The sequence below is a fragment of the Haematobia irritans genome, chromosome 2 (assembly GCF_050003625.1).
Source record: "Haematobia irritans isolate KBUSLIRL chromosome 2, ASM5000362v1, whole genome shotgun sequence".
Taxonomy (NCBI): Eukaryota; Metazoa; Arthropoda; class Insecta; order Diptera; family Muscidae; genus Haematobia; species Haematobia irritans.
Window position 1 is genome coordinate 112595568 of NC_134398.1, and position 26208 is coordinate 112621775.

Sequence of the window (26208 nt, forward strand, 5' to 3'; positions counted from 1 at the left end):
TTTGTCTTCATTGATTAGCATAAAAATCAATTTAAAATCGAATCGTATCAACACCACATTAAACACGATCCAACATTGGCTATTTAAAAACATATTAACCCAAAGAAATATTTCAATTTTATGCCATTCAAACCCACACAGAAACTGACCCCCTCTTTCACTTTTTGTCTGTCCTCGTCACCCAGAGTACAGATCACATCATAATGAAGGCTAGACAGACAGACCGACGGACAAGTTGCCAGACCGTAAAAGAGTAGTCACTACAAAATCGTAAACATAGCTTGGCATTATTTTTTTAATTAATTAAACAAATTCAACGCATCTCAACAGCAGGAAGCCAATTTATGTGCTTTTATGTAAATTAACACAATTATCGTTTGTATCGGCCAGTAACAACAACCAAACCAAAAACAAAGAGATAAACCTATCTATAGTTGCCCAGCTATCCCGGTGTATCGAACGACCCGAAAGCCTGTCAGTAGTTGTCTGGGTCCCTAGGACAGCAAATGCGGTCTATAGAATGGGGTGGGGGTTGAGAGAGATTCTGAATCATGTGAACAACTTTTGGGAGGAGTGAAATTTTCAACTTAAAACAGCCCATTTTGATGATAAATTAAAAATGCATATCAAGAGCAGATAACAACACCAGATAAGATAACATTCCGCTTGGGTGTATAAAAAATCACCATCATTATCACTGGCAGCAGCTTAGTGGCCACCGAAAGACAGGAATAACAACAACTTCTTGATAATCATAATGATCATTATGTTGATAATCAAAATGCATATTAAATGCATTAATGATTTAACCAAATGATACATAATTTTAACTGTCTGTGGAACACCTCAGCTTGATCTATTCACTAACGTCGGGAGAGTTCTTTCCCTAGTTGTCTATGAACGCGATACACAATAATTAGTTTAATATTCGTATTTACATTAACTTGCCTCTTGAAGGCATTTGCTAAGTGAAAACTTAATAATTACAATTTCACATGTTTGTGTGTAAAATACGGAATAATAAACACCATCATATATGTAACACCCCAGTGTAGCATTTTTGTTTTTGTAAGTGTTTAGCATACAGTGAAATAAAGCCCTTTGGGTTGGAAATGCAGTAGTGCTTTCGTTATCCAAAGCTAACAGGTTGGCTGATAAGTCCCTGGTCTGACACATAGATGGCGTCGCTAGTATTAAATGCATATTATTTTTATATAGTACCAACCTTCATATGATTCGTGTCAAAATTTGTCGTTTGTAAGTCAATTAGTTTGTTAGATAGAGCATCTTTTGTGAAGCAACTTTTGTTGTTGTGAGAAAAATGGAAAAAAGGAATTTCGTGTTTTGATAAAAATACGGTGGAAGCAAAAACTTGGCTTGATAATGAGTTTCCGGACTCTGCCCCAGAAAAATCAACAATAATTGATTGGTATGCAAAATTCAAGCGTGGTGAAATGAGCACGGAGGACGGTGAACCCAGCGGACGCCCGAAAGAGGTGGTTACAGACGAAAACATCAAAAAAAAAATCCACAAAATGATTTTGAATGACCGTAAAATGAAGTTGATCGAGATAGCAGAGGCCTTAAAGATATCAAAGGAACGTGTTGGTCATATCATTCATCAATATTTGGATATGCGGAAGCTCTGTACAAAATGGGTGCCGCGCGAGCTCACATTTGACCAAAAACAACAACGTGTTGATGATTCTGAGCGGTGTTTGCAGCTGTTAACTCGTAATACACCCGAGTTTTTCCGTCGATATGTGACAATGGATGAAACATGGCTCCATCACTACACTCCTGAGTCCAATCGACAGTCGGCTGAGTGGACAGCGACCGGTGAACCGTCTCCGAAGCGTGGAAAGACTCAAAAGTCCGCTGGCAAAGTAATGGCCTCTGTTTTTTGGGATGCGCATGGAATAATTTTTATCGATTATCTTGAGAAGGGAAGAACCATCAACAGTGACTATTCTATGGCGTTATTGGAACGTTTGAAGATCGAAATCGCGGCAAAACGGCCCCATATGAAGAAGAAAAAAGTGTTGTTCCAGAACGATGGCAAAAATTCATGAATTGGGCTTCGAATTGCTTCCCCACCCACCGTATTCTACAGATCTGGCCCCCAGCGACTTTTTCTTGTTCTCAGACCTCAAAAGGTTGCTCGCAGGGAAAAAATTTGGCTGCAATGAAGAGGTGATCGCCGAAACTGAGGCCTATTTTGAGGCAAAACCGAAGGAGTACTACGAAAATGGTATCAAAAAATTGGAAGGTCGTTATAATCGTTGTATCGCTCTTGAAGGGAACTATGGTGAACAATAAAAACGAATTTTGACAAAAAAATGTGTTTTCTTTGTTAGACCGCTGACTTATCACCCAACCTGTTAGTGAAGTGCTACGTAATCGTATTATAACATGTAATTAGTTTTGCAAAGAATATTGCTATTTTAGGGGTACATAAACTGCTACCGATTCACCATAAAACAAAATACTTAAGGCAATAGTTTTATTCTGGTAATAGCTTATCATCGGGAGACACTGCTGAGTGTTATACTGGGGAGATGTGCTTTACAAAAACGAAAGACTTAAGACACGTACTCTATACTATATATACGGACGAAAAAGACTGTTTTTCATATGTGCCGGTGTAAAAATTATATGTTTGGAACTCAAATTTTTAGCACATTATTTTTAAGTACAAGCATAAAATGTGCATAAACTAGCGTAACATAGGACATATATGTTAATATGTTAGAACATATTATGTTTGGAACATAACATTTTTATAAATACAATATGCGTGGATGCAAACGTATATTAATTTAGAAATTGCCTATAAACATATATGTGTTTAGAAAGAGATACCGAGAGAGTATAAAGAAAAACTATAGGTGGCGAATGAAAGATATCGAAATCACATCAACACAACACGGTGAGGCTAAAAGTCCGGCATGAAGGAACATGTAATGAAGAAGGAATATGACTTTTATATTTTGGTTATAAATAAATATTTGGAGTATAACATTCAAAGAAATTATAAACATATGCTTTTTTTTTATCGAATACAAGTATGTTTAGGATAGTTTGCGGCAGTAAAAAAAATGGAAGTAACCAATTGGCCAAACATAATATGTTTGAACAATACAAACAATAGTTTGTTTGGAGAAATCTTGAAAATATATATGCTCGAAGCAGAATTTGTTTGGGAGTATATGTTACAGAAGCGATTTTATTTCTTTTCTGGGAAAAGAAATTGTATACCAACAATGTTTTCATTTTTCTTTCATACTAAACAATGTTCGTTGGGGGCAAACGTGGTAACATGTACCAAAAATATTTATATATATTTATTTGCCTTTAAAGAGAAAACTTTATGAATAAAAGAAAACTTTGTTGGTATAAAATATCGTTAAGATTAATTTATAGCGAGTAATATAACTGTAATTTTAAGTTCATTATTGATCAACTAGGATGTAAGGGAATTCAATAAAGATTTCTCTAAAAGAGACAGGTCCATTCTTACTTTTAGCGAGCTAATTTCCAAGCCAATTTCCAAACTGTCTACACACGAAACGAAATGTTGGACCAACGAAGTTTTCTTTTCTTTTTGTTTGTCTCCTTTAAAGGCAAATTATACTCAGATTTACACAAAGCGTTTTTAAAACCAGGAATTTTATGAGCTGGCGTACTTTTTAACTGCAATTCAATTCCCATAGAAAAAATTATCTAAAAGTAAAGAAAAAATCAATCACAATTTAAAATAAAATAATCAAAGAGTATTGAGTTCAGCCAGGTCTAAGGTTACGTATTCTCCAGTTCACACGAAATTTTAAATGAACAAAAATCACCTTTATTATTAGATAGTATTTGTATGTTATTAAAGATTTGTTTAAGGACAACAAAAAAACTTCTCTGTCTAAGATTTCGTTCCTGAAAAACTCGATTTTTTAGCTCGTAAACAAAATTTTATTGTTGCAACAACATTTTTTTGTGTTGTGATAAATTTTCAATTTGCCAGAAATGTGAAACATTTTGAGGTAGTGTGGTCAACACTTAATACTGTGCTATGCTATTCCAAACGTACTGAATAAAGCCTTTCGAAATCTTCCACAAAGTTTGCAACTAAAATGTTCAGCTTCCTGTGAAAGAGTTCTCTTATGACAGCAGCGGTATATACTTACGCATCGTTTTTATTGTAGACATGCACAGAAATCCAATTCCCGATAAAAAAAAAAACAATTTTTTTGTCAGTACACTCAAAAAAAGTGAACCCTACATTTCACTGATTTAATTCTATTTTAGTTCACGAAATTATTACGTTTTAAGAAAGTTTCCATGACTTTAATAATTGTTTGCTTACTTTAGTTAAATTAACTAAAGCAGAGGAAACAATTATGCACAAAGGTTAACTAAATTCGTGTATCCCACAAAATAGATCAGAATTTCTTAAAATTTGTAAATTTTACCAATAATGCGCCCGCCCATCATGAACTTCGTATGGCACTAAAGACATTCTTGCAAGTTTGAGCACTAATTTTTTCCTTCAAACTACAAATTTTTCTTTAAGAAGTGAAAAAAATTAATTATGTCAAATAAATTTTCTTGAATTTGTCGAAAATTATTTACTTATTTTTGTGATATTGGAGTGGTGTCAGCGTTTGTTTTGTGCCCTACTGAGCACAATCCATCTTTTGGCATTTTTTCATTAAAATTTCTATAATTTTCAAAAAGGCATCGTTTAATCGCGAACCCTAAGCTGCCGCCGCGAATAAGAACTAACGAATTTTCTCGTTTTATAATTTTAAGTAATACATCACATAGTATATAAATGTATGTGTCTATCTAAATCGGAAGTCTTTGAAAAACAGACACCGCAATACCATTTGGTTATGATAATACTACCTTCACTAAAAATTTGCACATCCAGTTATTTGCATAAATTTCATTTCAATCACAAAATGGAGTGTTGTTTGTATTTCAAAGCATTTTTTATGGGAATTTTTAATTGGATCTTGGCTTCATGCTGTGTCTTCCGATCTTTTAACTCCCTTCTAGTGAAGTTGCATGTGTGCGTTAATGCCAGAGTTTTATTTAGTTTAATTAAATTAAAACCGTGACTTGTCTTCGAATGCTCGCCTGTTCCCTAGTCTCCACAGCCACCAGCACTCCATCGGCTACGGCAAGGCTTGTGGAAAATTATTTTTTGTAATATGTTATTTATTAAATTAAATTCGTATAATCACACGAACCGCAACATTAACATAGTTTGGACTAACCACACTACTTACATGGCATATGTCGAAAAGAATTACAATCAATTGAATCGAAAACTATGAAGAATAAATTTCAACCTTTTAATACCTTCAAAAACACCACCACCAACGTCCATCAACACTTTAATAGTTTACAGCAGCTAGCTTAGCTAACCGCTAATATGCCAGATCCAAGTACTTTGGATCACTTGAAGCTGCGATGGTCATTGCTGCCTTTGCACAGTGGAAATAAGCATGCAAAAATTATTGTTTCTACGAACACGGAACGTTTTTCTTTTGTTAGAGTTTTTTGAATTACTTCTAAAATTTCAAACTTTTATCGCCAAAAATTTTTTTGTTACAAAATTTCTGCAATAAAACAAATAATTTGTGATCGAAAATACAGTCCATTTCGTTTATATCAAGAGCTGTCCTTTTCCGACTTTAAGTCTTTAATAAGACATATTTTGAGGTTCCATAATAAAACTTTAATATACTAGTATGTAATGTCTAACATTTTTTTTTTTTTGAATTTTCTGATGTTCGTACTTTTCAGAAAAACGAATAGCTTAATGCCCCAATGTGACACAGTTTGAAGTTTCATAGTGCAATGCCCCGCATACTAATGAGGCTTTCCAAATTCAGCAAAATGTCTTGATGTATATATGGAAAGGCAGAGAGGATCAAACGTTTGCAATTAAAGTATGCTTGTTTTCTTTGAACGAAGTTTTATTAACGTATGTGTGTGGTGGCATTAAATAAATAAATCGGGAAGGAAATAATTCATGATGTTGTTAGAATGATTGCCCCCATTTATCTTTGTAATTACCAAAAAGGCAATAAAATGTTGAGCTGGCGATTTTCGTTATCTTAAAATTCCATTTGGGAGGAAAGAATAATTTCTTGGCCTGTAGTAATTGATACCAGGGATCCGGAGCGGTCCATTTTTTCGCTCCGCTCCGCTCCCGCTCCGGAGAAAAAAAAACCGCTCCGCTCCGAGAAAAAAAAATCGCTCCGCTCCGCTCCACGCTCCGCTCCGCTCCTCTTCGAGAAAATTATAGTACAAACATTGTATTATTTGTTCAATTGAGTTTTATTTTATTTAGAAAAATCGGGCGGTACATATATGGGAGCTATAGCTAAATCTGAACCGATTTCGATGATTTTTTGCACATATAGTTAGTGCTATAGAAGATTACATTTCGCCAACTTTGAGTAAGATCGGTTGATAAATAAGGGTTTTATGACCTAATTTGACAAAATCGGGCGATACATATATATGGGACCTATATCTAAATCTGAACCGATTTCGATGAAATTTTCAGGCATAAAGGGTGATACAGAAGATTATTTTGTGCTAAATTTGACGACGATCGGTTAGTAAAAAAAGTGCAACGTGACCCCATTTGTCGAAATCGGGCAATACATATATATGGGAGCTATATCTAAATTTGATCCGATTTCTTCCAAATTCAATAACGTTCGTCCTTGTGCCCAAAAAAACTCCCTGTACCAAATTTCATCAAAATCGGTTAATAATTGCGACCGAAATCCTGTGAACAACAAATACATGGACAGACGGACGGACGCCAAGCGCTAGATCGACTCAGGAGGTGATCCTGAGTCGGTATATATTTTATGGGGTCTAAAATCAATATTTCTTGTAGGCACATTTTTTGGCAGATCAAACTTGTTATACCCTAACCACTATGTGGTTTAGGGTATAATGACTTTAAAACAATGTGTTGAAATATTTTATTAATTTTGAAGATTTTTTCAGAAATATTAAATCCATTTTGACTTCATTAAAGGAAGTATTCTAGGAAGCATATGTTAATTTTTCATTTTTGTAGATTTTTTTCGTCAGTTGTTATCAAAATCCTTTAAAAACGAGTTAACGAGTTACTTTTTCCATATTAAGACTCGACTTCCAGCAGAAATTATGCTATGTTTCAAGTAAAAAGCGTCTTTAAAATAAAGTGTTGAAAAACATGTCTTATTTTTTAACGATTTTTTGCTTTGTAGGCAAGATGCAAAAAGGAAACAAATTTAAAGACAATTTTATTAATTTTAAAGAATTTTTCTTATTATTAAAGTCACGTTGACCTTACCTCAAAAATTTTATCTTTTTAAAAAAATTTTATTTTTAAGTAAAATCACTTAATTATAAGGACATTACAACTTCATTCAAAAGTTTATTGCCTTTTGGACAAGAAAACAAGTATATACAGCACTAAGTTCGGCCGGGCCGAACCTTAAATACCCACCACCATGAACCAAATATTAGGGTTTCCTTTGAAATTTTAGGAGGGCTTGAGGACTTGAGGACACTTCCCGAAGATAAATTTAAAGATTTCACCTATGAGGACTATATCAGATTCTGGATTTATAAGAACCATTTTTGTTTGAGTTTTAGAGGAATCATTAACATCTCTTGTAAGTGTGCAAGAAAATTATAAAATAGCGTCTTGATTTGAAATCTTAAATATGTAGAAGTAAAATCCGGAAATTTTACATTGAGTTTCAAGCAATTCAAGTGAAGTCGGTCTATATGGAGGCATTACCAAATGGACCGAGCCTAAAGTACCAGAATATTTACAATTTCCGGCAAATCAGATAAAAATTACGGTTTCTAGAAACCCAAGGAGTTAAATCGGGAGATCGTTCTTATGGGGGCTATACTAAAATATGGACCGATACTCACCGTTTTCGGCACACCTCTTTATGACCTGAAAATACCTCTAGATTTCCAATTTCAGTCAAATAGGATAAAAACTTCGGATTCTAGAAGCCCAAGAAGTAAAATCGGGAGATCGGTCTATATGGGGGCTATACCAAAATATGGACCGATACTCACCATTTTCAGCACACCTCTTTATGGTCCGAAAATACCCCTAGATTTCCAATTTCAGACAAATTGGATAAAAAATACGCTTTCTATAAGCCCAAGACCCCAAATCGGGAGTCGTTTTATATGGGGACCATACCAAAACATGGACCGATACTCACAATTTTTGGCACACGTATTTGTGGTCCTACAATACCTCTAGATTTCCAATTTCAGGTAAATTGAATAAAAACTGCGGTTTCTATAAGCCCAAGAAGTAAAATCGGGAGATCGGTCTATATGGGGGCTATACCAAAATATGGACCGATACTTAAAATTTTTGGCACACGTATTTGTGGTCCGACAATACCTCTAGATTTCCAATTTCAGGTAAATTGAATAAAAACTGCGGTTTCTATAAGCCCAAGAAGTAAAATCGGGAGATCGGTCTATATGGGGGCTATACCAAAACATGGACCGATACTCACCATTTTTGGCACACCTCTTTACGGTCATAAAATACCTCCAGATTTCAAATTTCAGGCAAATGGGATAAAAAATACGATTTATATAAGCCCAAGACCCCAAATCGGGAGGTCGGTTTATATGGGGACTATATCAAAACCTGGACCAATATAACCCATCTTCGAACTTGACCCGCCTGCAGACAAAAGACGAGGTTGTGCAAAATTTCAGCACGATTGCTTCATTATTGAAGACTGCAGCGTGATTACAACAGACAGACAGACAGACGGACAGAGGGACATCGTTATATCGTCTTAGAATTTCTCCCTGATCAAGAATATATATACTTTATATAGTCGGAAATCGATATTTCGATGTGTTACAAACGGAATGACAAACTTATTATACCCCCGTCACCATTCTATGGTGATGGGTATAAAAAACTTTATTTTAGAGAAATGCGTCTTCCATGTTAAGCAAAATTTGCATTCTTATTCTAAGGACATGGAATCTTTGACTTCACGACAATATTTTTTTCAGTGTAAAAAACTAAAAAATTAAATATAAATAAGATCGTTTAATTGCATTTATTTGACGTTCATTACAAACATCTTTGTAGTAATACGGGATGAAATTGATCGAAAGTACTGTTGTTACTTTTACAACACGTACTAGATATATATTTTGACATTTGCCGTTTTTGAAAACAATTACTAAAAAACACGTTGTGTTTTCCCCAATGTACGTACGTACAAAAATACATATCGTACATTTTAAACGTTTACTCACACTACGCTAAGTACTAGCTAAATTTGAAATTACCTACACAGTGTAATTTCAAAGTTACACATTTCATTCAAGTAATATTTTATTCGGAGCGGAGCGGTTTTTCATTTGGAAACCGCTCCGCTCCCGCTCCGCTCCGGATTTTAGAAATGCCGCTCCCGCTCCGGCACAAAAAGGGCTTGCTCCGCTCCGCTCCACGCTCCGCTCCGGATCCCTGATTGATACCTTGTCCGATTTACATAGTCGTGCGTTATTGCCAGAATTCAAATGGGCTCTTACACACTCAAAAACTAATTATTTTCACTTACTTTCTTAATTGACTTAATATTTTTAGTTTGATTAAAACATTGATTGTTTGAAATAAATTTTTAGCTAAAAATAAAAAAAAAATCCATCACTCTTTTTAAGTGACTTAGTCTTCCGAGTTTGATTAAAAAGTTATTGTATCAATTACTATTTTAATCATATTTCAATCATTGACTTATTTAACTTAATGTTTCTATCTTGATTAAAAAGTTAATTGTATCAATTAATTTAAAAAAAAACTTTCAACTTTTTAAATGGACATATTTTGGTGATATTTTTTTCTCTGCACACAGCGATGGTCTGTCGTAAACTGTAAGGCATTTGACATACATTTACGACGTATTTTACTATACGTCAAATGCCTGTAAATTATGCAAGTTGTTTTTGAGTAAAAATTTTAAAATATTATTATTATAAAAAAAATTTAAAATACTTCAATAAGACATTCAGGCCTTAGGATTTTAAAAATAGTTTAAGGACCCTGTAAGTATTTTTGACATTTACTACGTTTTTTATGTTTTATACCGGTATATGACGTTTTCGACGTTTATAACTTTTTGACGGTAGAAAACCAAAAATATTGCTACTCGGACCACGGATCTCTGCTTACACACAAATAAATAAAAAATGAAATTTGCATTTTTACAAAATATTTGCTTTAAGAGCCAAACTCGTGGGGTAAATTTAACGATTGTTTTGCCAAAAGAAATCTCTGAGTGTATGAAATTTCATTCATGGTAACAGTGAACTCTTATTTCAATGTTTTTCTGTTTTTCGGTGTTGGTTCGGTTATGATCACATTTCAATGCACTTTAGGAGCAACAAAACCACTTTTTTATTTCCTTTTAAAACTTTTGTTAGTCAAATGAAAACTTTGTTTAACTAATTTTTTTTTTGCACGGAAAAGAAATATCTTCTTTCACATTATCCCTGCAAAAAAATGGAAGTTGTTCCACAAACATTTCTTTTTAAGTGCATCCAGGTATTCTACAACAATTTTTTACATCTGATGGAGTTCCTTTGGATAAGTCTTAAAACACATGCTATTTGGACGTTAAGAGTGAAAATTTTAATTTTGGGGAATACGATGCCACAAAATAGAAAAGAAAATTAATGAAAAAAAAACAAATCCCTCCCCACGGGGATTTGAACCAGTGCCTATTGACTTTTTCTCCACGGAAGTTATTTTGAGAAGGTTTTGCAAATTACGATAAGTTTCCATTTTTATTAAGTTTAAATGGAAAAATATATGCCGAAAATAACCAAATAAAAGCGATATACAACATAAAAAAATATGTTTTTAGAAAAATATGTGATACAAATTCAATGATGATGAGATGTGCTTTCTTTATTTTTTCATTCACACAAATAAAGAACATCTCGAGAAGTAGTTAGAATATTATGTCTTGGAGTCATATTACAATCATATCACAAACCTTTGTGGCTGAGTGTACTAATGCGTTGTGTTATGGTGCCAACCCAGGAAAAAATTTAATAAAAAAAGAAAATTATTGAAAAATTTTTGTTATTTAGTTTTTTTTTAATTTCTTCATTCAATTGAACTTCCAACGCACAAGTTCTAAAGCAATACAAAGGATCCGAAAACGGAGTACTTCCATCCTATGACAATCATTGGAGATGCACCTAGTTTTCACTACTTTGGGGATCCGAACTACTTTTTTGAAGCTCTGTTTTTGCTGGGACCTTACATAACCTAAATTTGCGATTGAATAACTTCCAAATATTTGAACAAAGATTGCATTAAATTATTTTTATATTAAATAAGATAGTCGCGACCTTTATATATTAATCATAAGTTTTGTTTATTCAGTAGATTTTTAGGTTTCATTCCGTTTTACAAACTCATAACCGAAAAGCCATAAATTAGTTTGAAAAGATTTTAAATATCATAAATATTAATAAAATATTTACCATATAAAAGGAGCGGTATACCAGAAATTTGAAAAAGTTTCTCACTTTCTTGAGTGCTACTACCTGAACTAAACATGCCTATTAAATATACATTTTTTAAGTTTTAACGTTGATTTTTCCGATCCGTTTTCAATTAATTAAACAAAAAAAATATTTAATTAACAAATAACTTCATAAATCTAATGAACATTTTCCATCCATCGTATATTCAAGGGCCCAAAACAGCTTAACTAATCCAGTGTATACTAGAGGTGTGCGCGTGAGGGATTTTTCACGCACACTCACGCACGCTCACAAATTCAAAATGTCATTCACGCACGATCACGCACGCCTGTTTTAGAATTGCTCACACTCACGCACGCTCACGAATGAATTCGTAACATTCACGCACGATCACGCACGCCTGTTTTAGAATTGCTCACACTCACGCACGCTCACGAATGAATTCGTAATATTCACGCACGATCACGCACGCCCGTTTTTGAATTGCTCACACTCACGAACGCTCACGAATGAATTCGTAACATTCACGCACGATCACGCACGCCCGTTTTTGGATTGCTCACACTCACGCACGCTCACGAATGAATTCGTAACATTCACGCACGAAGGTTTTTATTGATTCACGCTCACTCACGTTCACGAACCAAAATCCTGCAAAGATAAACACTCACGATTGCAGAATAGTGACTACCGCACGCTCACGACGGGATATATCAACTCACGCACGTTCACGAACAACAAACTTATTCACGCACACTCACGATTCGAAAAAAAAAACTACTCACGCACGTTTACGAACAATGAAACGTACATCCACACACTCACGATTCATAAAAAAACTATTCACGCACGCTCACGATGTAAAATGCAACTCACGAAGGTTCACGACTATTATACTTACAAAACAAACGAAAAAATGTAATTCACGAATGAGTGCGAACTTAAAAACTTACTCACTCTCGCTCGTGATACAAATGAGCTACCCAAACAAATTCGCCAAAATATTTCTAATTAAAAATCTGAAATTGAAAACGTACTCAATTAAAAAGTTAACAGATACAATTAACATTTTAATCAAATCAAAATATAAATTCAATTAAAATTTGGATTGATTTTGGCCGAAAAACTTAATTAATTTTTAATTGAGGCAATCAATGATTTATAGTGTTATTGTTTACTTATTTTATTTTTTATTATATTATAATTACATATATTATAATTATACTATGTAGAATTATTTTTTTAAATCTAAGCCAAAATTTAATGAACCAATGAAACCAATTATTTCCGAAAATTATTAATTTTTTATTTGGAAGTATGTTTTCAATTTAAAAATGTAAAAATGTTCAATCATTATTATACCCTTCACCACTACTGTGGTACAGGGTATAATAAGTTTGTGCATTTGTATGTAACGCCAAGAAGGAAAAGTCGGAGACCCATCGTTTAGTATACCGATCGTCTTAGAATTAAATTCTGATGTCCGATGTCCGTCTGTCTGTCTGGCTGTCTGTCTGTCTGTCCGTCTGTCTGTCTGTCTGTTCATGTATTTTTGTGCGCAAAGTACAGGTCGCAGTTTAAGTCCGATCGTCCTCATATTTGGCATAGGGTCGTTTTTTGGACAAAGGCAATCGCTATTGAAATCGGTTCAGATTTAGATATAGCTGCCATATATATTTATCCCCGATCTGGTCATAATTGGCGTATTTATCAACCGATGTTCTTCAAATTCAGTACATCCGAATATTTTATGAGTCTCGAAACACTTGCAAAATATCAGCTAAATCGGTTCAGATTTAGATATAGCTCCCATATATATCTTTCGTCCGATTTAGACTCATATGAACAAAGAGGCCAAAGGTTACTACCGATTTTCGTGAAATTTTGCATAAAGAGTAGAATTGACATTCTACCAATGCTTGGTAAATTTGATTGAAATCGGTTCAGATTTTGATATAGCTCCCATATATATCTTTCGTCCGATTTGCACTTATATGCCCTCAAAAGCCAGAGTTTTGCCGTGATTTAGTTCAAATTTTGCACAGGGAGTACGTTTAATAGTATCGATAAGTGTACCAAATTTGGTTGAAATCGGTTCAAATTTAGATATAGCTCCCATATATATCTTTCGCCCGATTTATACTCAAATGACTACGGGGGCCAAAGTTAAACACCCATTTACGTGAAATTATTATTCTAACTATGCATGTCAAATTTAGTCGAAATCGGTTCAGATTATATATAGCTCCCATTATATGTACACCAGAGTTGGGGAAATATGGTAGACTGTTTCATATTTTAGACCTATTTTCAATGAGATTTTCCTCTAATTGACTGGATAGTTTCCTCAGAGAATATATTTAATATGATATTTAAGTGTGTCAAGTTTGATCTAATTTGGTTCAGATTTAGATAAAGCCTCCATATATTCGTTTTTCCGGTTTATACAAATATGGCAAAAATTCCCACACTTGACACAAAATTCTGTGATGATTTCCCCATATCTTAGTCATATCCTAAACACTGTAATGCCAGAATTTCCACAGAACGGTTGAGTTTTAAATAAGGCTCCAAGTCGCCCGACTTGACCAAATAATATATCATAGCCCATACTTGACTATATATCTTGGCGGGATCTAACCAATATCCCTGTAAAGTCGCCACTGCTAAGTATCAAAAATTGTAAATATTACTAAAATTGCCCTATATCTCGAATACATATGTATCACCTGATCAATCATAAATGCTCTTTTGTATAATTGCATTAAAATTTCTCTCGCTTCATATTTCTCATATTTTTTTACTATGTTAACATTGTGTTTCATCCCAGGGCGTTAGCCGATTTAAATTGTAATTCTAGAGTTTTTGTAAAAGTACAAAAAATTGTCTCCATTAAAAGTATTTGTATCTGGAAATGCAAACCTTTATATAGCTCCCAGCAAATTTGAAGTGGTTGAGAGTCTACATAGTGGTGAAGGGTATAATATAGTCGGCTCCGCCCGACTTTAGACTTTACTTACTTGTTCATACATAATTTTTATCGTGAGCAAGACGTTTTTGTAAATATAATATTTGTCGTGAGCGTAAATAGGCTCGTGCACGTGCCATTTCTCGTGAGGGTGAATTATTTCGTGAATGTGAATTTTTTCGTGAACGTGAATTTCATCGTGAGCGTGAATTTTTCGTGAATGTGAGTTTCTTCGTGTGCGTGAATTTTCTCGTGAGCGTGAATTTTTCGTGAACGTAATTTTTTTTCGTGAACGTGAATGTCATCGTGAGTGTGAAGTTTTCGTGAATGTGAATTTCTTCGTGAACGTGAATTTCTTCGTGAGCGTGAATTTTGTCGTGAGCGTGAATTTTTCGTGAATGTGAATTTTTTCGTGAACGTGAATTTTGTCGTGAGCGTGATTTTGAAAAAAATTTACTCACGCACATTCACGAACAGAATTTGATGTTCACGCACGATCACGCACGACACATTTTTGTTCAGTCCCATTCACGCACATTCACGTGATTTGGTCAAAATTTCATTCACGAATCACGTGACTCACGCGTGAATCACGCGTGTCACGAAAATTTCGTGTCACGCGCACACCTCTAGTGTATACCGCTGCCATCATCAGCATACTCTCAGGCATATTGGACTTTGTAATTGTCGTTATTATCACCACAAATATACCACACCACACAACGCCTTCAATAAAGTTGGAAAACAACATCATCCAACCCCTTTGGTTATTGGCGAAGCAATCAAAAACACTTTTGGTTCAGTAACCGAGTGGGCAATCTCTATTAGCCATGGCGAGCTTAATCAGTTGGGTATGGTTGATAGTGGCCGAGATGACGACAAAGACGTTTGACTCAATCTTACATTGAATACAGCAGCAGTTTCTACAGCCACAATGAAGGTGGTCTGTAGAGGGCTGCTCTGCGAGGAAGCTGGTTTGGGAAAGGGGATGGTGCTTATTTAAAATAAATTCAATTACAGAAAACATGAAATTTCATTATGAAAATTATAGTAATTATGTCGAAACGATTACATACGTACATAAATTGGAAAATAATGAAACGAAGCATATTGCATTCGAAACACTTGTTGTCTTGGCTGTCCATCACTGAGTCAACCCGGTCAGAGTCAGACAAGCATCAGAGTTATTTGCACAGGTTTTGATTGTTGTTTGTAGCGCTCCCTATGCTTTCGAAGATTTTTTAATTTAATTTTATTTTGTAATCATAATAATGTGACTATTTTCATTCATTTGCAAATAATTGAAGTTTTGCAAAAAATAAAAGTTAATAATTTTGTAAGCGAAAGCTCATAAAGGGTTTTGAATACACTATATTAAATGGTCTGTGGGATGAGAGTGTACGTTTGCATAAGAATTGAGAATATCTTACTATATATATAATACTAGCGTAACCCGGCCCGCTTCGCTGCGGCTTCCGAAGCGTATTTGTAGGAACATTTTGCGTTAGTCCACCATATCCTTCGTGCTGAAAACTAATTCGAAAATTCTTTCAAACAAATCTGACTACTTGCTTTTTCGTTTATAGGTACAAATACGGCGGATATGCATATGTACAACGGTTCGCATTAAAAAATGTCGGGGAGAGGGTGTACCCTTTCCACAAATTTTTTTAATAATGTTCTGTATTCAAGTAATTTGACAATCTTCTATATTTCTTGTGAATTTTAAGTGTGGTTTGTCAAGGAAAGGTATCCTTCTCCTCAACATACCTGAAAATTAAGCACTATATTATAATAACATCCCAGCAAAAACAGAGCTGCCAAAAAAGTAGTTTGGATCCCCAATCTGTGATCCGGAAGTAGTGCAAACTTGGATCATCTCCAATGAATTTTACATGGGCTTGTCATAGGACGGAAGTACTCCCTTTTTGGATCCTTTGCATTGCTTTAGAAGTTGTGCCCTGGAAGTTAATTTGAATGAAGAAATTTAAATAGCGAAAAAAAAAACAATTTTTTTCAACCAATTTCACTTTTTTTCATCCATATGTTGTTTTATTACACAATTATTTTCCTATTATCTAATTTTTACAATTTGAAAAACTTTTTCGCTCCGACCAGGGATTGAACCTGGGTTTGCTAGCAGCATAACAGAACGCCTTAGCACACTCAGCCACAAACGCCATTGAACATAAAGCGTCGAAAGGTCAATTCAAATGTTTGTGATATGATCGTAATACGACACCAAGGAATAACATTCTAATTGCTTCTCGAGATGTTCTTTATTAGTATTAACGACAAAAAATAAGAAACGCAGGTTCAAATCTCACCAGCGGCAATTTTTTTATCAAATATTTTTCTAAAATCGTTTTTATTTTTTATTTTCGGCATATATTTTCGTATAAATATATTTTTTCCATTAAAAATCAAAAAAACCTTCTCAAAAGAACTTCCATGGAAGCGAAAAAGTCAAACGGCACAGGATCCCACGATGCTCTTTAGAAGAAATGTTTGTGGACTTGTCCAAAAGGACTGCATCGGAAGTTGGAAAAAGTCGATGGGGGATTCTGGGATGGGCTTTAAAAGAAATATTTGTGGAACAACTTCCAATTTTTTTTGCTGGGATACAAAGAATTACTGTTTCCCATCCAATAAATCGGACAAAGCAAAAGTAGTAAAAAAAAATACCACATTAACATTTGTTAAAATGTTGGACATGGAGAACATCCCTTTCCCGAACATATACCGGAAAATGATGCACCCCCTACGTTGGCTGCCAATTCCATGTAAATTTAAGTTCTTTACTAAAAAGAATTCCGGGCAAACATCATAAAATTATGTACCGAGTTCCCATTTACGGACAACCCTCTACTTTCAATTTAAGAAAAAAAAACGGAAAAAGGGAACCCTCTCCCCACCTTCGCTCCACTCCGACCTGATATCGGACTATCACGTACCCTATATTAATTTCACAAACTACTCAATGGTCCCTATAAATTCTATCGAAGTAAACCGACAATGTTTATTTCACTTTTCCCCTTCCCCAACCAGATATCGAAAAATCATACACGCAAAAAAAATAATTCCTTCCTTCCAAACGAAATTTTAGACAAACAAAGTTCGTTTCTCATTTGCTTTTCGCTGTAAGGAAGTGTGTTTGGAAGAAATGTATATACCTTTTGTGATAAACTTTTATTCTTTTCCAGGATGTAAAAACAATTTCATAAGGACTAACTAACTCCCTCATATCTTTCTCACATCCACAAGGGTTTTTAGTTCTTAACACCTTTTCCTGTAATACCAACAATGTAGAAGAAATTATACGATATTATAAATTTTTTAAAATTTTTTTACCTTTCGCCTGGACGGAGAATCGAACCACGGACCAGCGTTGCCAATTTAGCTTTTTTCCCGCTAGATTTGGCTTTTTTTGAAGACGTTTAGCGGGAAAAAAATGCATTTAGCTTTTAGCTTTTTTTCTGGCTTTTTTTCATGGCCCTTTTAGCTTTTTTTTATTTTCGACATGTATCTATTGAAATATGGATAAAACTTCGTTTTTATCTAAGTCTTGCTGCCAGAATAAGGTGTTCCGCATATTTCAAAGCTCAATTGAAGCCTTAATAATGATTCCAGACATTATGCGGACATTTTTGCAGCAAATACACCTTGTTGTAAAGTTTTTTCCTCGTATTCATAAAAGTTATCGTATACTTTAAATCTACTATTACCATACAAATCCCTTATATAAACTGTTAGTAAATTATTAGGAATAATAGCATTTGACTCGTTTATCCTTTTTATGTTATCATAATACGTATTCTAAAGTTATTATGATCTTACTAAATTAAAATAGTAGATGTGAATTGCTTTGTACACTGAAAAAATATTGTCATGAGGCCAAAGATTTCATGTCTTTAAAATACGAACGCGAATTTTGGTTATAATACCATTTGTGAATTTCTCTTATATGTTATAAACTGTTTTCCTTGTCCAAAAGCCGATAAAATCGTTTTGTCCTTATAGTTAAGTGATTCAACTTAAAAATGCGTATCTTTTCATGAAAGAAGGCTAGGGTCAATTCTAAAAAATTCTTAAAATTAATTAAATAGTCTTTAAATTTATGGAGTTTTTGTATATTGACCACAAACCAAAATAGCGTTCAAAAATAGAAGAGGTTTTTCAACATTTTATTTTAAAAACGTATACACAGAAAATTTCTACTTAAAGTCGAGTCTGAATTTGGAAATTTAAGTTGTCGTTAGCACGTTTTTAAAGCACTGTGCACGCAAAAAAATAATTCTTTCCTCCCAAACGAAATTTTAGACAAACAAAGTTCGTTTCTCATTTGCTTTTCGCTGTAAGGAAGTGTATTTGGAAGAAAAGTATATAATTTTTGTGATAAACGTTTATTCTTTTCCAGGATGTAAAAACAATTTCATAAAGACTAACTCAAAATTTTTTTTTTTTTCTGGCTAATTGCATTTTCCCTCACATCTTTCTCACTTCCACGAAGATTTTTAGTTCTTAGCACCTTTTTCTGTAATACAAACAATGTAGAAGAAATTATACGATTTTATAAATTTTTAAAATTTTTTTACCTTTCGCCTGGACGGAGAATCGAACCGCGGACCATGCACTTTGTAAGCCAACACACTAACCACTGAGCTATGTACCTGTTATGGTCATCAATAGATAAATATCCATATAAGATATATTTATATAGCATAGCTTGCGGCGCCCACGAACCGAATAAACAATGTTTATTTAACAGAAACAAACATTTAGTTTGGCACCGTGGAGCAGTGGTTGCTACGTCCGACTTGCATGGCAAGGGTCGTGGGTTCGATCCCTGCTTCGACCAAAGTTTTGTTTTGTTTTTTTTTTTTTTTTTTTTTTACATACATTCTACATATGTTCGGAAGATTCCGAAAAAAATGTTCAACATTACATTGTACTATATTAAATTTTGAACTGTAAAATGTGTTTTATTAAAGACCAAAAGTCAGAAAAGAACAGTGTTTGATATAAACGAAATGGACTCTGTTGTTGTTTCAAAAATAACTTTGTTTATTGGAAAAATAATAACTTTGTAACAAACGAATTTTTTTGGTGATAAAAGTTTAAAATTTTCGAAGCAATTCAAAAAAATCTAACAAAAGAAAAACGTTTTCGTTACACGTTTTCCAAACGTTTTTTTTCTTTGCGTGTGATAGCTCATGAAGAAAAAGCTGAAAAAACGAATAAATTCAAATTTGACTCTGAATCAATACCAAAATCTTTGGAACCGAACATAGAAATAATTAAGGAAATAAAGTTTGTGACTTTTGATACAAAAAAATTTAGCTTTTTTTCTAGCTATTTTTTAAAATTTTTTAGCTTTTTTGGCTAGTTTTTTTGACAAATCTAGCGGTTTTTGGTGAAACAATTCTGGCAACGCTGCCACGGACCATGCACTTTGTAAGCCAACACTCTAACCACTGAGCTATGTACCTGTTATGGTCATCAATAGATAAATATCCATATAAGATATATTTATATAGCATAGCTTGCGGCGCCCACGAACCGAATAAACAATGTTTATTTAACAGAAACAAACATTTAGTTTGGCACCGTGGAGCAGTGGTTGCTACGTCCGACTTGCATGCCAAGGGTCGTGGGTTCGATCCCTGCTTCGACCAAAGTTTTGTTTTGTTTTTTTTTTTTAATATGTTCCAGATATGTTCGGAAGATTCCGAAAAAATGTTCAACATTACATTGTAGTATATTAAATTTTGAACTGTAAAATGTGTCTTATTAAAGACCTAAAGTCAGAAAAGAACAGTGTTTGATATAAACGAAATGGACTGCGTTGTTGTTTCAAAAATAACTAAAACTCTAACAAAAGAAAAACGTTTTCGGTACACGTTTTCCAAACGTTTTTTTTGCGTGTATAATAATTAAAAAATCATGTATTAATTTAATAACCTCCCACGTTCCCTGTAAATTCAAGTAGATCGGAGAAGGTTAAATTTTGCTCTATTGTTTTAAACGGACGTCACTTTCCCCGATACAATATCGACAAACACCGAATTGAATATCACCCTTAATCTTCCCTGAAAATTCTTGAAACTTTCCTTCAAGTGTGGGGCAAGGAAGGTCGCCTCCCCTTTAATAACCTTCCCCCACTGTCTCTGTAATTTTCAAGAAAACTTAAGAATTTTTTTTTTTCAGTTTTAGAGGAGGTCCTCCTCCCCGACCAAATATCGAAAAGTGATGTAGTGTGAAGTCTTTTGTAAACGTCCCAGAAAATGTCAAGCAATTATAAGCCCAAATTTCAAAAAGCAGGGCAAGAGGCGGCCCCACATCCGTACAAATATCAAAAAATCAGGTATGAAATCTTAATATCGTAACCTCTTCCCAGTCCTCTGTAAATTTCAAGTAACTTGGTAAAGTTTTATTGTTTCTCTGTATGTACTTAAGAGAAGCGGATGTCTCCCTACACCCAGAAAAAAGTGTCTTCGAAACTAAAGGAAAAAATGTTCATCAATTTAGTTTAGCCATTTTATTTCCATTAAGTTAAATTTTTGTGTGAAATAGTAAAAAAATCCTAAACTGAAAGCAGTTAGGAATAGTTCATAAACTAGAATAAGGCATGGAATTTTACTACTACTGTTTTCTTCGCTGGGTATAAGAATTTACTACAGAACAAGAAAATTTTATTCACTGATAACAAAGCATTCGTAGAAATAAACAAAAACCGAACTAAAACCAAGTTTCCTCAAATTTAGTAAAATTTCTTATAAAATGATAATTCTGACTTCCTTTATTATAGAAAGCGACAAAATAACACTTGGCATAGAAAAATATTTTAATTCATTCGTACTAAGAAGTATTCAATCCTTTCAAAACTTAAGGAAAAACTTGTTAGAATATAGGAAATTTTCCTATATATCTTTTTTTTACCTGTAATCGATTCCTGTCATCGATATAATCGATATGTTTGTGCGTGTTTTTTTTTTTAGTTGGAATCGCGTTGTTATGGTATGCGGAGAGATTGTTAAAAAAAAAATAATAATATAGTAAAATAATATAATAAATAACAAATAAAATATATAAAATATTTGTTATTTTAAATTATTGAGAAAAATTTTCGTTTTTTTTTTTTTGAAAATTATTAAAAATAAATAACAAACAATAAGTTGATCAATATTAGTGATGGTGTACAAAGAAAGAAAACACCAACAGAATAACAACCCCTTCATTCATCAGGTAACATTCAGGACGATAACCTTTTGTGAAAAATTGGTTTATTTTTTTATATTTGTAGGCATTGAAATTGTAAAAGGAGGATAAAATGAAAGGTACAAGAAGAAGGAAAAATGCGTTTTACAGTTGATGACATTACATGGAAATTGGAAATAGTGGAATAATAAACTAATATTTCGATGCTGTTGATTCTTAATAAATATATTTAATGTATTAATAAAATATGTCTTTTATTGAAGAAAAAATTGCCTATATGAATAAATAAAATTGCATTTAAAAACGAAGATATGCAGTTCTACTTTTAAAGTAAAAGGTTTACAACAAATATGTAAGATTTGTCCAAATGAATGAAAAAAGTTCAATAAAATCATTCCATATATGAATTCAATTCGGTTAAATTTTTTTTATTCTGTAGTATAGTGGTACATAAATATAGGAAAATATTAACTAATATATGGAATGCATTCTACCTAATTTCTATGAAAATCACATCGTTCAAACAAATGAAAATGTCTTTGGCGCTATACGAAGTTCAACTTTCTTCACAATGAGTTCAGTTTAACTTAAAGAAGGGGTCACTTTTTTCTGGGTGTATGCCCGTGTAGTTTTCCCCGACCAAATATTAAAAAATCAGGAACCTGATATAAAATTTATAACCTCACCCAGTTTTTCCGTAAAATTTCAGTCGGAGGAGTTTAGTTTTCTTTTCACTGTACTTTAAAAAAAGTCGTGCTAAAGGGAGGTCCCCCTCCGCGACCAAATGTCGAAAAATAATGTAGCGGATCCTTGTTCTAGATGCCAACCCGAACCTTCAATGAACATTTCAAGCAAATCGCATAATTTTGTTCCAAGTTTCAAAAAGTAGGGCAAGGAGGAGGTCCCCCTTCCCGTCCACATATGAACCCATCAGGTACCCCATATTAATTTCATAACCTCACCGCATGTTCTCTGTAATTCTCAGATAATTTGGAGAACTTTAGTTTTTTTACTGGACTTAAAAAAAGTCGAACAAAAGGGAGGTCCCCCTCCGCCACCAAATATCGAAATATAAAGTAGCGGATCTTTGTCTAGATGCCAACCCCAACCTTCAATGAAAATTTCAAGAAAATCGGTCAATACATACAATTTTATATATAATTTTTTATATAATTGATTCTGTTGATTATTTTTTAGAACAATAATTTTTCTATTGCAAAATTTTCTAATATTGATATATAGTTAATAATGCATTAATTAAATTTTACATTTGAAGAAATGCTCTTAAAAAAAAAGAGTTTTTAACAATGGTTTCAAAATCAGTCCTTCAATTTAGGACTTCAGGTAAGCCGAAGTGTCTATTCTAACATTTGAGTGGAATACTTATCATGCAACCAAGAAAATAATTATGTCTTTCCAAACAAAATTTTTAACAAAACGGATGTCATATGCTAATGTTTTTTAAATTGGTTTGGGGAAAAATTAAATATTTAAAATTAAATTGGCGATATTTTTTATAGAAACATAATTTATGAACAATGGCAATGACAACAATTACATCCATTTTAACTTATGCGAATATTTTAATTTGTTGGATGAAATTTTTTTGTCTATAATCAAACATAGGTTTTGGTTTAGTTAAAATATTTAGTTTGGAAGAAATATCTAGACGTCTTTCACACAATATGTCTTTTACAGATATCTAGAACACCTTACAATACTTTTCGTATATGTATACTAGAGGTGTGCTCGTGAGTAATATTTTACTTACACTCACGCACACTCACGATGGAAAAATCTTACTCGCGCACACTCACGCACGATATTGTTTGGTAGGACTCTCGCTCACGTACACTCACGAAAACAAAATTTGTACTCACGCACGGAAATGTCGTGATTCACGAAAAATACCGTGACTCACGAAAAAATATTGTGAGTAATTTACCTTAGGGTCGTGTCAGGTGTCACTAAAATTGCAAATGAGTTCAACTCGTAAGCGTTTTATGTCCTTTGGTGAGATTATTTTCGTGAGCGTATTTGTCCGAAATTCGTTACTCACGCCCACTCACGAATAAATTATTTTCACGACATTTGATTTGTTAATCACGCCGATGTCATCATCGTGACTCACGCGTGAGTTACGAAAATTTTCGTGAGTCACGACAATTTCGTGTCACATGCATACTTCTAATGTGTACCCGAGCTGTTCGTAATCGACTCAGAATCACATCCCGATCTAGCCCTAGGTGTTCGTCCGTCCTCCCATGTGGTTGGCACAGAGATAGAAAAAGCTTCTTAATATTAACGAATAATATCATTAAGCAAGTTTATCGTATTATGGCTCTGAAATTTTTATATTTTCTTTAATAACTAATTCACTTTAAAGAAATAAACTATTTCAATACGAAGGAAATGGGAATTTATATTGTTTTTATGAGAATGTTCTTTACTTACCTTGTGAATACATCGGGATAATGAGTACGCGAAAAAGCTTTTTCCAGTTCTTCCAACTGAAAGCTGGTAAACGTGGTGCGATAACGACGTTGTTTCCTTTTCGGCGCATAATCGTCTAATTCACCATCACTGTTTGCATCCGATATAGGGCTATTGGTGCCACCACTAACACCAGTGGTTACAATGCAGGAGACCGAACGGTCAGGAACAGCATCCTGATGAGCTAGTTTGGCTTCGTGCGGTAATTCCTCCAGTTTGACTTCTTCTGATATGCCCATAATCTATATGGGCACAAAATGTTTCCCAATATCAACTGAAGGATGAATCTACGGTGAAGAGATACTCCTTAAGCTAGTTATAAATCTGCAATAAAAACAAAATGTTATTGATGAGAAGAGAACTCAATGTATACATTGATATGAATTATAAAATAACCGTTTTTTGTGAAAATAATTTTTCCAATCGTTTTGTTTTGTTATTGTTGGTTTCTTTCTTTAATCATTGTTGTTGTCTTTGATTTCAGCTTAAAACCATGCATTGACTAAACTGCAAGTGTAGCTTAACCAACAGAGGAAAATAATGTTTGTCAAATTTATTTGGGCAAAGCCCTATAGAATGCAAGATGGTTGGATGGACGCACGTTCCGGAATTACCACATTTCTCATCAGCATCCTCTACTTGCAGCAAAACTATCAACCAATTGTCAGATTCAGACAGTTCACTAAACCCGAAAGTGAACCACACTTGAACCTTCCGAAAAAGGGTTTACACGATAGCTGGCTTATGCCGAAATAAATTCGTACAAACATATCTCTTTTTCTTGGGAGCCACCGTGGTGCAATGGTTAACATGCCCGCCTTGCATACACAAGGTCGTGGTTTCGATTCCTGCTACGACCGAACACCAAAAAGTTTTTCAGTGGTGGATTATCTCACCTCAGTAATGCTGGTGACATTTCAAAACTTCTCTAAGTGGTTTCACTGCAATGTGGAACGCCGTTCGGACTCGGCTATAAAAGGGAGGTCCCCTGTCATTAAACTTAACATGGAATCGGGCAGCACTCAGTGATAAGAGAGAAGTTCACCACTGTGGTATCACAATGGACTGAATAGTCTAAGTGAGCCTGATACATCGGGCTGCCACATAACCTACACTGAAAAAAATATTGTCGTGAGGTCAAAGATTTCATGTCTTTAAAATACGAATACAAATTTTGCTTAGCATAGAAGACGCATTTCTCTAAAATAAAGTTATTTTCCTTGTCCAAAAGTCGATAAACTTTTCAATGAAGTCGTATTGTCCTTATAATTAAGTGTTTTGACTTGAAAATGGGTATCTTAACATGAAAGAAAAAATTTATAGGCTAAGGTCAACCTGAGTTTAATAATTCAGAAAAATTCTTTAAATTTAATGAAATTGTCTTTAAATTTGTTGTCTTTTTGGATCTTGACTACAAAGCAAAAAATCGTTCAAATATAGGACATGTTTTTCAAAACTTTATTATTTACTTCAAACATAGCATAATTTCTACTGGAAGTCGAGTCATAATTTGGAAAATAAAGTTGCCGTTAACTCGTTTTTAAAGGACTTTGATAGCATATGAAGAAAAAAAGCTGAGAAAGCGAAAAATTAAAATTTGCTTCCTAGAAGCAAGTACACAAAACCTAAATTTAAAGTAGAATTGTGTCTTACAAGTATCCTAACTTGTATTCTCCGCTTCTTTGGCTCGGAATCAATACCAAATTTTTTAAAGTAAAGACAAAATCTTTGGAACCGAGTATGCTTTTTTTTCAGTGTAAGCTAACCATCTCTTTTCCTTTGCCATCGTCAAATCATCGATTTGAGTGCAGTTGGCTGGGTTTATTTTGAGCGAAAGAAACCAACAATAACAAAACAGAACGATTGGAAAAAAAGAGGAAGCACGCTCAAAATAAACAAAGGAAAAGAGATATGTTTGTACGAATTTATTTCGGCATAAGCCGGCTATCGTGTAAACCCTT

General features: G+C 33.8%; 1 protein-coding gene across 2 annotated transcripts in view; it reads right to left on the reverse strand.

Moving 5' to 3' along the window:
* al (aristaless related homeobox) overlaps positions 1-26208 on the reverse strand; it is a 180159-nt gene that overhangs the window by 16656 nt on the left and 137295 nt on the right. For both annotated transcript variants that reach the window (XM_075295908.1, XM_075295907.1), the window contains exon 3: positions 24209-24571. In XM_075295908.1, coding sequence (XP_075152023.1) covers positions 24209-24486 — 278 coding nt within the window. In that variant the 5' untranslated portion in view covers positions 24487-24571. The remainder of the gene's footprint in view (positions 1-24208; positions 24572-26208) is intronic.